The sequence below is a fragment of the Ursus maritimus genome, unplaced genomic scaffold (assembly GCF_017311325.1).
Source record: "Ursus maritimus isolate PB19 unplaced genomic scaffold, ASM1731132v1 scaffold_23, whole genome shotgun sequence".
NCBI lineage: Eukaryota > Metazoa > Chordata > Mammalia > Carnivora > Ursidae > Ursus > Ursus maritimus.
In genome coordinates, this window is record NW_024424786.1 from 41513724 (window position 1) to 41527284 (window position 13561).

The 13561-nt window shown below is 38.7% G+C and overlaps 1 protein-coding gene across 1 annotated transcript in view; it reads left to right on the forward strand.

Annotated features, from left to right (window-relative positions):
• CUNH11orf80 (chromosome unknown C11orf80 homolog) overlaps positions 1–13561 on the forward strand; it is a 98900-nt gene that overhangs the window by 79685 nt on the left and 5654 nt on the right. Inside the window, exons 12-13 of the mRNA XM_040639488.1 lie at positions 592–702; positions 2472–2570. Coding sequence (XP_040495422.1) covers positions 592–702; positions 2472–2570 — 210 coding nt within the window. The remainder of the gene's footprint in view (positions 1–591; positions 703–2471; positions 2571–13561) is intronic.

Consider the following 13561-nt stretch of genomic DNA (forward strand, 5'->3'; position numbering starts at 1 on the left):
GCGAACGAACACAAGAAGGCTGGGGTAGGGGGTGGGGGAGGAGCAGAGGGAGAGGGAGAAACAGACTCCCTGCTGAGCTGGGATCCTGATCCTGGGACTCCCGGGATCATAATCCAAACCTCATGACCTGAGCCAAAGTCAGAGGCTTAACCAACTGATCAACCCAGGCGCCCCATCACTATCTCTTCTTATCTGACACTCTGATTTCCTCTATCCTGTATACTTTCGGTAACATATTTCTTAACTTCATATGGCCCCCTTTTCAGGGAAAATACAACCACACTAAGAAAGCAAAATTTAAAGCTTTTTTTAAAAAATAGTAAACGCATCTGTTTTATTGCCTAGTGTCTCATGGCTTATCTTTTCTGAATGTGTATGTGTCAGTAAGTCATCTGTGTAAAAGGGGAGAACATTGTTTCAATCCCTAAATGTCATTTATATGGCATGATCTCAGTAAGTATTGTTGATGGAGGGGGAAGAATTGTTGAAATCTTGCTGTTACTGAAATCTTTGATTCCTTTGGGATTCTCTGAACCAGCAGCTTGGGATTATTATAAACTGCCATCTCTCCTTACTTATTATGTTCCTTAGGATCATCAGAAATTGCAGGCCTCACTCTCAGTGGCTGTGAATTCCATCATAAGTATCGTGACTGGAAGCACCAGCAGTAGCTTCCGAAAGATTTGTCTCCAGGCCCTTCAAGTTAGTAGGAGATTGGGGCTGCTTAAAAGTGCCAGGGTTTTAATGACATTCTACTACCTAACATAGTGTTATGCACAGAGCTTTTAGAAACATTATCTCATTTTATCCTACTGTTGTCCTACATAGTATCAGGCCTGTGGTGTTTTAAGAAATATTTATTGAAGAGATAGTATGCATGTACTATTTTATAAATGAGAATATAAGTTATCTAAAATTTCTACTTGCTTTAGGTCACATAGCTAGTTAACAGAGCTAAGACTAGACAGTGATTCCCACTTCCTTACTGAAGAATGTTTTGTTACCTCATGGTGACAGAAAACATTGGAAATAACTGAGTAGCCTTAAGTATTACACATATTTGGCAGTATGGAATAGTGTAACAATTGAAACCAGAGCCCTGAGTTCAATTCTTGGCTCATTTACTTACTTACTGGCTATGTGGACTTAGGCCTGTACTTAATTTCTCTGAGCTTCATCTATAAATTGGAAAAAATATTAGTATGTCAGAGGGTTATTACGAGGGTGAGGGCTAAGTGTGAACATGCATACCACATGGTAGGTTCTGAATAAATGTTAGCTTCTTTCCTTCCTTTTAGGAATGTGTGCTGACCAATTGGTATTATCAGTGGGGTGACCCATTCATTCCGTGTCTGTTGCTTTATTTCTTTGTACTTTTTTCTTGAAAAAATAGTATAATACATTCAAAATGTAAAATACCAGCTAATAATATTTATCACTGTAATTAAAAATTTTCACATATTATTTCATACAAGTTATATTGTATAGTTGTAACTGAAGAATTCTATATTCTTATATAATTTCACATTACCCCATTTCAACTGTTTTAAAATTTATATCAGTTACCTAGTTCCACTACATTGGTTTAATTTAATAAACCATTCCCCTAATGATAGGCATTTAAGTTACTTATATTCTTTTTGCCAATATAAACAGTATTTCAGTTAATACCTCTGTGTGATATCTTGCTTCTTCTGAATTATTTCCTAGATTAAATTTCTATAAGTGGAGTTACTAGGTCAAAGACTATAACACCTTTATAATCTAGTGCATCCTACAGCTTCAGTTTTCTGGGTCATGTGGATAGCACAGGTAATGAGAAGAATGCTACATTGGCAATCTTAAGGTCAGCCCTAATTTTTGGATTAACAAGCCATGAGATCTTAGGTGGGTCACTTCTCCTTTTTGGATTTCAGATTTCTCATCTATAAAATAGTGTGTTGTATTAGGTGATTACTCTTGTCCCCTTAACTCTAATATCCTGCAATTCTATACTAAAACATAGAGGTTATTAACCATTCCTTATGGATACTATTTTCTTCTTCCTTTTTTCCCTAAAAGACTTATCTGAGGAAAAGTTCTTATATCAGCCTTAGCTGAATATAGTGGAACCTCTGCTCTCCTGGAACTTGTTTTGAGGAAAGCAGTTTATATAACCCCTTTATGAACAGACAGATCTCTGGGATATGTATTTCCTATGGAGATAGGAGAACAAAGGCCTTGTGTGAAAGATCTTGCTTAGGTAACAGAAACTGAAACACATAGGAGCCACAACTACCTGTCTCATGCCATGTATCCTGGGCCTTCTCTCTACTTCTCCTATATCCATAGGAATTAAGGAAACTCTTAACATGAGGGATGTCAGTGGTTTGCCTTCCTATTTGTCTCATTCTCTTCCCATATCCTGTGGGTACCTTCCTTTTGGTTGCCAGTACTGGAATTCAGCATGTTTCATCTCTGGTCCATTTTAGGCAGCTGACACTCGAGAGTTTGGGACCAAACTACATAAATCATTTCATGAGATCACCCAGCACCGATTTCTTCCCTACTGCTCATGTGAAATGAAGCAGGTAAGCATAAAGTAATAATCAGTACTTTGGTAGAAATCTTTCATATTGATGTGTGGGAACCCTGAATACAGGGTGGTTAGGTGCAGGTACTTTAGATTGCACAATCTGAGGTTATTCAGCAAGGAAGGCTGTGGTTTAGGAAAACTTTATATAATATAGTATTACACAGAGGTCAAGAGCATGGCTAGATGTTGCTCAAATTCCATTTCTGCCACTAACTTGTTTTGTAGTATTGTGGAAGCTATTTAATCTTTCTAAGCCTTAGTTTCTTTATCAATAAAATAGGAATGATGCATACCTAAGATGTTTGTTGTGAGGTTTGAATAAAATAATGTATGTAAAGTGCTGAGCACATAGCTACCATTACAATGGTGATGATATAGTGGAGTATTTATGTTTAGTTTTGTCTAATCAAAACCATACTTTTTTCACCTTTCTGGATGCTGGACATACAGAATTGCATTAGTTGGGGTCTCCACCCTCAAGGAGCTCAAACAGCTTCATCTGGTTTTGTGACAGACTCCTCTAGTGAGTGAAAAGAATCATAGCTGGGAAATTCTATATATCTCCAGATTTCAGGTATAGCTGATAAGAGTGTTCCAACTAAAGCCCACTCTTCTGGCTCTCTTGGTTCCAATCAGTAGGACTGGCTTTTGTGGAACTAAAGTGTAATATGAGAAAATAAAGATTAAGGGTGATATTATTATACAGTGGCTTCTAGAAGGCCAAGATGGTGACAGGAACTAGATTTACTCTCCTAACTGAAATAACAAAAATCCAGACACAACATATAAAACAATGGTTCTCAAGACATTGGGCGTCAATGAATAGGATAGTCTTTCCTGAGAAATGGAAAACAAATGAAGTGAGCCCTATGATTACCCTAACATACTGCCTAGAGAAAGTACAGAGGCCACTGAACAGGGAGAAGATATCTAGGCAAAGCCTAGTGGTCTCCCTGAGTTGAACAGATGAAGCTGGGAATTCCAGGATGCCAAGGCAGCTAAAGTTTTCAGGGTGGACTACCAGAAAAGAGAGAGCTCCATAGAGAATTCTGGGAGTCTGCAGGGTTCCTTCTCTATTATTCAGATGAGTATGGATCAGCTCATTCTTGTGAAGAAACTATTCAGGTAAAGAACCACACAGAAGGATTAGAGGGAATACTATGCAGAGCTTACACAGGGCCAGGAATAGTGCATATTTCCATCAACCAGAAAGGAAAGCTTTATAATTTATGGAGCATGATGAATACTAAGAAGAGACTTGCCTTGGGAATGAAGAAAAATTAAACCTCTACCTAATAAACACTCCCTTGGTCCTGCCTAACACAGCTTAAAAGCAGAAACAAGACATAGAGGGATCAAGTTGTTTCCAAGTAATTCAATAGCATCACAGAACAAAGGTCAAGAATATTTATAGGACTATTAGAAATATCCAGCACCCACCGTGGCAATATTCACAGTGCCTTGCATCTAATCAGAATTAACAGGCAGGGTGAGAAGCAGGAATGTACAACCCACAATGAAGAGAAAACTCAGTCAGTTGATCAATCAATCATTGAATCAAAATGGATCCAGAACTGACAAAGAAGACAGAATTAGTAGACAAAGACATTAAAAGAGTTATTATTATAGCTGTATTCACATATGTTCAGGAAGCTAGAGGAAAGACTGAATATATTAAGTAGAGATGTGGAAGGTATAAAAAAAACCCAAAACGAACTGTAAAGATGAAAACTATGATGTCTCCAAGGTGGAAATTACACTGAATAGTATGAATGGCACATTGGACACTTAAGGAGAAACAGCAGTAGAAACTATCTGAAATGAAACACAGAGATTTAAAATAATAATAATAATAATAATAATAGAGGTGCCTGGGTGGCTCAGTAAGTTAAGCATCTGACTTTTGATCTTGACTCAGTTTGTGATATTAGGGTCATGAGATTGAGCTCTGCTTTGGGCTCTGTGCTCAGTGTGGAGTCTGGTTAAGATTTTCTCCCTCTCAGGACACCTGGGTGTCTTAGCCGGTTAAGTGTCTGCCTTTGGCTCGGGTCATGATCCCAAGGTCCTGGGATCAGGTCCCACATCGGGCTCCTTGCTCAGTGGGGAACCTGCTTCTCCCTTCTCCCTCTGCCTGCTGTTCCCCCTGCTTGTGTGCTGCCCCCCCCACATAATAAATAAATAAAATCTTAAAAAAAAAAGATTCTCTCCCTCTCAAACTAATGATGTAGTATATGTTGGCTAACTGAATGTAATATAAATAAATAAATAAAATAAAATAGCTTAATCTGTTAAAAAAAAAAGACTCCATTTCCCTCCCACCCCTCCCCACTCCACTCACCACCCGCACCCCCAGTCACACACGTGCATGCTCTCCCTCAAAAATAAATAAACTAATTAAAAGGGTGATATTTCTTTATAAATAATAAAAAACATAGAACATCTGTGAGTTATGGGACAGCTTCAGGTAGCCTAAATATATGTGCAGTTGGGGAATCTGAAGAAGAAATGGAGGCAGAAAATATATTTGAGGGAATAATGCCTGAAATTTTTCCAAATTTGATGGAATCTATAAACCCAGCAGATCTAAGACTCTTAAGAAACACCAAGCCCATGAAACGAAACTACACCAAGACACATCATAATTAAATTGGTTAAAACCAGTGGTAAAGAGAAAATCTTAAAAGAAAATGGGTGGGGAAAGCTCATTTACAAGGAAACAAAGATAAGGATTACAGAAAATTTCTCATCAGAAACAGTATAACCTAGAAGAAAATGGAGCAACATTTATAGTACTGAAGAAAAAACCTTCAACCTAGGATTCTTTACCTAACAAAAATATCTTAAAAAAAAAAAAGATGAAATAAGGACTTTTTCTGACATACAAGAGTTGAAAGAATTCATTATCAGCAGATGAGAAATATAAAGGAAGTCCTTCAAGTAGAAGAAAAGTGATACCAGCTGGAAACCTGAATCTACACAAAGTACTGAAAATGGTGACTAAATGGATAAATAGACTTTTTTTCTTATTTAATCTTTTTAAAACATAATTTTTTTAAAAGATTTTATTTATTTGACAGAGACACAGTGAGAGAGGGAACACAAGCAGGGGGAGTGGGAGAGGGAGAAGCAGGCTTCCCGCTGAGCAGGGAGCCCGATGTGGGGCTCAATCCCAGGACCCTGGGATCATGACCTGAGCTGAAGGCAGACGCTTAATGACTGAGCCACCCAGGCGCCCCCATAATTAACTTTTTTTTAAAAAAGATTTTATTTATTTATTTGACAGAGATAGAGACAGCCAGCGAGAGAGGGAACACAAGCAGGGGGAGTGGGAGAGGAAGAAGCAGGCTCAGCGGAGGAGCCTGATGTGGGGCTCGATCCCAGAACGCCGGGATCACACCCTGAGCCAAAGGCAGATGCTTAACGACTGTGCCACCCAGGCACCCCTACCATAATTAACTTTTTAAAGCAAAAATAGTAATGTATTGTGAGGTTTATAACCTGTGGTGAAGTAAGCTGTATGACAACAACCACACAAAAACCAGGAGGAGAAAAATGGAAATATACTGTTGTAAGGACTTATACTGTATGTGGAGTGGTATACTGTTACTTGAAGGTAGACTGGTAACTTAAAGATGAAAGGAACCATCAAAATAATACAACAAGGAGTTGCAGCTATTGAGCCAAGTAAAGGAGATAAATAATAAAAATAATAAAAAATATTCAGCCCTCCAGAGAATGAGAAGACAAGCCACAGACTGGGAGAAAATAATTGCAAAAGACACATATGGTTAAAAGACTGTTATCCAAAATATACAAAGAACTTTTAAAACTCACAATAAAAAAAATTTAAAAACAGGCCAAAGACCTTAACAGACACCTCACCAAAGAAGACAGAAGATGGCAAATAAGCACATGAAAAGATGCTCCACATCATATGTCATCACGGAAATGCAAATTAAAACAATGAGATAGGGGCGCCTGGGTGGCTCAGTCATTAAGCGTCTGCCTTCGGCCCAGGGTGTGATCCCAGGGTCCTGGAATCGAGCCCCACACTGGGCTCCCAGCCTTGCTTGGAGCCTGCTTTTTCCTCTCCCACTCCCCCTGCTTGTGTTCCCTCTCTCACTGGCTGTCTCTCTCTCTCTGTCAAATAAATAAATAAAATCTTTAAACAAAACAAAACAAAACAATGAGATAGCCCTACATACCTATACGATGGCCAAAATCTAGAATACTAACAATACCAAATGCTGGCAAGGATGTGGAACAATAGGAACTCTCATTCATTGCTGGTGGGAATGCAAAATGATACAGGTACTTTGGAAGGCAGTTTCGTAGTTTCTTAAAAAACTAAACATACTCTTTACCATGTGATCCAATAATCATGCTCCTTGGTATTTAACCAAAGGAGTTAAAACTTAGGTTCACACAGAAACCTGCACATGGATGTTTATAGCAGCTTTCTTAGTAATTGCTAAAACTTGACAGTAACCAAAATGTCCTTCAGCAGTGAATGGATAAATAAACTGTGGTCCATCCAGACAATGGAATATTATTTTACACTAAGGAGAAATGAGCCATCAAGCCATGAAAACACATGGAGGAGGCTTAAAGGCATATTATTAAATAAAAGAAGTAAATATGAAAAGGTTACATATTATATGATTCCAAGCATATGACATTCTGGAAAAGGCAAAATTATGGAGACAGTAAAAAGATGAGTGATTTCCAGGGGTTAAAGGGAAAGGAGGAATTCATATACAAAGCACAGAGGACTTTTAGGACAGTGAAACTATTCTTTATGATTCTGAAATGGTGAGTACGTGCTTTATACATTTGTCCAGAGCCATAGAATGTACAACACTAAGAGTAAACCCTAAGGTAAACTATGGACTTTGAATGATAATGATGTGTCAATGTAGGTTTATCATTTGTAACAAATGTACCACTCTGATGGGGGATTTTGATAATGGGAGAGGCTATACATATGTGGGGCAGAGGGCATATGAGAAATCTCTGTACCTTTTGCTCAGTTTTGCTATAAACTTAAAACTGCTCTAAAAAATAAAGTCTGTTTTTAAAAATAATCAAAAAGAGGGCAGAAAAAGAGGAAGAAGAAGAAAAGAGAACAAAGTACAGATGAGACAAATAGAAAGCAGTTAGCAAGATGATATATTTAAACTCAGCGATATCAATTATATTAAATGTAAATGGTCTTTACAACTATTTACATTAAAAGGCAGAGATTGTTAGATTGAGTAAAGCAAGAGAACTATATGCTGCCTAAAGGAATCCCGCTTTAAAATAAAGACAGAAATAGATTCAACATGTAAAAGGATAGAAAAAGATATACCATGCTTAAGATATATACCATAATATATCACTAATAAAAAGAGCACTGAAGAGGGGCACCTGGCTGGCTCAACTGGTACAGCATGCAACTCTTGATCTCAGGAATGTAAATTTGAGCCCCATGTTGGGTGTAGAGATTACTTAAAAATAAAATCTTTTTTTTTTAAAAAAAGCACTGAAGAGGCTATAAAGTAGATTTCAGAGCAAACAATATTACTAGGGACAAAGAGGGTCATTTCATAATGACAAGTACAATACAGTGAGTACAATGTAATGAAGATAATAGCCCCAAATATTCATGAAACTTTTGAGAGAAATTTAAAATAAATGAAGAAAACTGGTAGAATTGTAAGGAGAAATAGACAAATCCACAATTATATTTGGAAATTTCAACATACTTCTATTGACAATTGATAGAACACCTAGTCAGAAAATCAGTAAGTCTATGGAAGTCTTAAGTAACACTATGAATTAACTTGACCTAACTGATATTCTTTTTTTTTTTTTTTAAAGATTGTATTTATTTATTTGACAGAGACAGCCAGCGAGAGAGGGAACACAAGGAGGGGGAGTGGGAGAGGAAGAAGCAGGCTCCCAGTGGAGGAGCCTGATATGGGGCTCAATCCCAGAACTCCGGGATCATGCCCTGAGCCGAAGGCAGACACTTAACGACTGCACCACCCAGGCGCCCCTGACCTAACTGATATTCTTAAAACACCCTGCCCAACCACAGCAGAATATTCTTCTCAAGTACAAAAGGGACATTTAACAAGATAGACCATATTCTGAGACATCAAATACATCTCAATAAACTTTTAAAAGAATTCAAGTCATATAAAGTATGTTTTTGACCACAGTAGGATTTAAGTAAAATCAATGACAGAAGGATATCTAGAAAATTCCAAATATTCAGAAATTAAATGACACACTTATAAATAACCCATGTGTCAAACACAAAATCAAAAGAGAAATTAGAAAAAAATTTAATTTAAATGGAAATGCAAATTATCAAAATCTGTGAGCTGTCTCTAAAGCAGTACTTAGAGAGAAAAATGCCTCTATTAGAAAAGAAAAAGATCCCAAATCAATGATATCAGCTTTCCAACTTAAACTAGAGCAAGAAGAGCAAATTAAACACAAACAGAAGTTAAATAATAAAGTTAGAGTGGAAGTCAGTAAAATAGAAAACAGGAAAACAGTAGGGAAAAATGAATGAAACTTAAAGGTGGTTCATTGAGAAGATTAATAAAATTGATAAACATTTAGCCAGACTAATCAGGATAAAAGAGAGAAGATACAAATTTCTACTATTAGAAATTAGAGAGGTGACATCAGATGTTAAAAGGATTATCAGGGGCTATTATGAACAACGTTAATAGTTGTTATCATATGTTACATGTTAAATGTCATATCAGTAAATCTGACAACTTAGATTAAATGGACAAATTCCTTGAAGGAGGGGCGCCTGGGTGGCACAGTCGTTAAGCGTCTGCCTTCAGCTCAGGGCGTGATCCCAGTGCTCTGGGATCGAGCCCCACATTGGGCTCCTCCACTAGGAGCCTGGTTCTTCCTCTCCCACCCTCCTGCTTGTGTTCCCTCTCTCGCTGGCTGTCTCTCTCTCTGTCAAATAAATAAATAAAATCTTTAAAAAAAAATTCCTTGAAGGAAAGAAATTACTAAAGTTCACTCAAGAAGAAATAGCTCTGGGGGCACCTGGGTGGCTCAGTTGGTTAGGCATCTGTGTTCAGCTTAGGTCATGATTCCAGAGCCCGTGTCAGGCTCCATGCTCAACAGGGAGTCTGCTTCTCCCTCTCCCTCTGCTCCTCCCTCCACCCCCTCCCCACCTCTTCCTCCCACTCAGTTCCTCTCCCTGCTCATGTGTGCTCTCTCTCTCAAACAAATAAACAAAATCTTAAAAAAAAAAAAAAAAAGAAGAAATAGCTCTATATACCTGGTCTATTATACCTATGTCTATTAAAGAGATTGACTTTTTAGTTAAACCTTACCTTAATATTGAGAATATTTTAAAACTCTCAAAATTTAAGCATAGGAAAACAACCCAGTTTTTAAAATGGGCATAAGATTTGAACACACATTTCACAAAAGGAGATACACAAACAGCAAATAAACGTAGAAGAAAAGCACTTAACATTAGTCATTAGGGAAAATGCAAGTCAGAAGCACAATTTCACACCTGCTTGGAATAAAAAGACTGATCATACCAGGTATTGGCAGGGATGTGGAGGAACTAGAACTCTTATACCCTATTTGTAGGAATAAAAAGTGGTACAATCTGGGGCGCCTGGGTGGCTCAGTCGTTGGACGTCTGCTTTCGGCTCAGGGCGTGATCCCGGCATTATGGGATTGAGCCCCACATCAGGCTCCTCCGCTGGGAGCCTGCTTCTTCCTCTCCCACTCCCCCTGCTTGTGTTCCCTCTCTCGCTGGCTGTCTCTCTCTGTCAAATAAATAAATAAAATCTTAAAAAAAAAAAAAGTGGTACAATCACTCTGGGGAACAGTTTGGTAGTTTCTTAAAAAGTTAAATATATACATCATACGATCCAGCCATTCTACTCCTAAGTATTAACCTAAGCGAAATGAAAATATATGTCCACACAAAATTTTATATACTAATGTTCATGGCATCTCTGTCATATAACCCCAGACTGAAAACAACCCAGTGTCAGCAGGTAAATGGATAAACACATGGTTCATTCAGTGGAATGCTACTTGGCAATAAAAGGAATGAACTGTTGATGTACACCGTAACATGAGTGAGTCTCGAAATAGCCATCCTGAATGAAAAACCTTGAAATATTGGATCAGGTGTGATAGCACCCGGGGGGGGGGGGACCCTGAAATACAAGAGTACATACTGTTTGATTGCATTTATATAAAATTTTTCAAAATGCCAACTAATCTTTACTGACAGATTAGTGGTTGCTTAAAGATGGGAGGTATAAGAGTTGGAGGGAATGATTATGAAGGTCAGAGGATATGTTTGAGGGGGATGGATGTGTTCATTATCTTGATTGGGGTAATGGTTTCACAAATATGTATATATGCCCGGACTTACATAATTGTACATTTTATATAAATGCAGTTTATTGTAAGTATGTAAGTCATATTCCAATAAAGCTGCTATAAAAAATTACAGATACTGTTTCTGACAAAATAATAGGCCCTTTTGCACTTCTGTTTCCTCCCTGTCCTACTTTAGTTTGCCTGATTGGATGGGGAAGTTCAGGTGCCTAGACACCCAAGGATCACAGCATCTCATCGATTTGTTTATTCTCCTCTGCTTTGTAGTTAGGCTAGAGGATGGGAGTGAAATCCCTATAAATGCTCCCTTCACCACACCTTTTATGTACCTTCTAGGAGGCACATTCCTGGGAATGCATCTGCCATTCCCTTCAGCTAGTTAACTGCAAATACTCTTGCTGGTTTCCCTCCAACTTGGAAAGCTGTTGCCCACAGCTTGAACAAACTAATTTCCACAAATTTCATGGTTTAAAAATACCAAAATTTATTATCTCACGGTTCTGGGGTCCAGAAGTCTGAAATCAGGGCACATGGGTGGCTAAATTGGTTAGGCTTTGGAGTCTTTGATCTCACCTCAGGTCTTGATCTCAAGCCCAGCATGGAGACTGTTTAAAAAAAAAAATAAAAAAGAAGTAGTCTGAAATCAAGGTTTTAGGAGAACCATGCTCCCTCTAAAGGCTCTAAAAATCCTTCCATTCCCCTATGAGCTTCTGGTGGCTCCAGATGTTCCTTGGCTTGTATCCACAACACTCTAGTCTCTGCCTCTATCTTCAACACATGGCCTTTTCCTATGTCTCTCAGATTTCCCTCTGCCTCTTTTATTATAAGGACACCTGTCATTGGATTTATGGCCTACTCTAAATCCATGATGATCTTATCTTGAGATCCTTAATTACTTTTGAAAAGACCTTTTTTCCAAGTAAGGTTACATTTACAGGTTCTGGGGGTCAAGACGTGGACATACCTTTTTGGGAGCCACTGTTCCATTCACTACAGCCATCCACACCTTCAGATTTCTAGGAATGGGTTCAGTGTAAGGCATGTGCCATTATCATAGGACCTAGGATATATGAGTAGGATCTAGAAGTGTTTCATCCTGTGAAGACCTTTTGCTTGGGCCTCCCTGATACCCCAGTGAGATCTCAAAAGGAAATGATCTGACCTCTTTTGCCCCATTCTGTTGCCATAGTGATGCCTCATAGCCTCAGGGCCATTCATAGCCCAGTTAATTTGGCAGATGGCTAGTGAACTCAAGGTCTTACTCAGTAGTCCTACGTCTTGGAAGGAAGGAACATTCATTGAATCCTTAATCTGTGCCAAGATTTCCACTTTAATATCAAAAAGATCCTACAAAATAAGTTGTAGTTTTCCCATTTTATAGATGAAGAAACTGGTTAGAGAACTTTCCTAATTTGCTTAGGATCACATAGTCTGCAAATGTCAAGGCGAGGCTTTACACTGAGGTCTCCTGGTTCCAAAGCCTAGTAACATTGTTACCATATAGGACTGGTATAGGAAAGTTCCACACCATATAGCCCAGGAAAAATGAGTGATCAGAGGCACTCCTGAGCAGAACCTCTGCTTCTGAAAGATCCTGTTTCCCTCTGGTGACGTCCTTTTAGAGATAAATAACTTGTTAGTGGCACAAGAGTGGCACCCAGTGGCTTCAGCTAAAAACTACAAGATCAATGATAGGTCAAATTCTTTTACCTCTGGACCAGTCCCTCAGTTTGCACTTTATTTATTTATTTATTTATTTTAAAGATTTTATTTATTTATTTGACACAGAGACAGCCAGTGAGAGAGAGACAAGCAGGGAGAGTGGGAGAGGAGGAAGCAGGCTCCCAGCAGAGGAGCCTGATGTAGGGCTCGATCCCAGAACACCAGGATCATGCCCTGAGCCGAAGGCAGACGCTCAACGACTGAGCCACCCAGGCGCCCCTCAGCTTGCACTTTAAAACAAAGTAGAGGGGCGCCTGGGTGGCTCAGTCGTCAAGCATCTGCCTTCAGCTCAGGGCATGGTCCCAGGGTCCCAGGATTGAGCCCCACATCGGACTCCCTGCTCCACTGGGAGCCTGCTTCTTCTTCTCCCACTCCCCCTGCTTGTGTTCCCTCTCTCACTGGCTGTCTCTCTGTCAAATAAATAAATAAAATCTTTTTTAAAAAATAAAAATAAAGTAGAAAGCTAAACTCTTGAATAATATAAAATATAACAATCTATGGCTATTATATAGTTCATGGAGAAGTAGAAGAAATGAGAGAATATGTATTTAGAGTTTTATAGAATATATTTAGAAGGCCATGCCAAGAGTGGAAATTTATAACCTGTGTTGGAACACAGGACAGTGGGCCATGAAGAAATAGACAAGGTAGTTCTCCAGGGTTAGTATCACAGAAATGTGTAGCAGCTGAGAACATAAACCCATAATAAACAAGAGCAGTAACAGGGGGAAGTAATTTTGTTAGGAAAGGTATTGTTTTCCGGGAGGGGAGGGGTAGACCAGAATCAAATGTCTCCGTGTTAAATCCAAAGAGGTGTATCCCAGACATCAGGCTGTCTCATCTGGGGGAACTGATGATGAATGAAGGGTATCC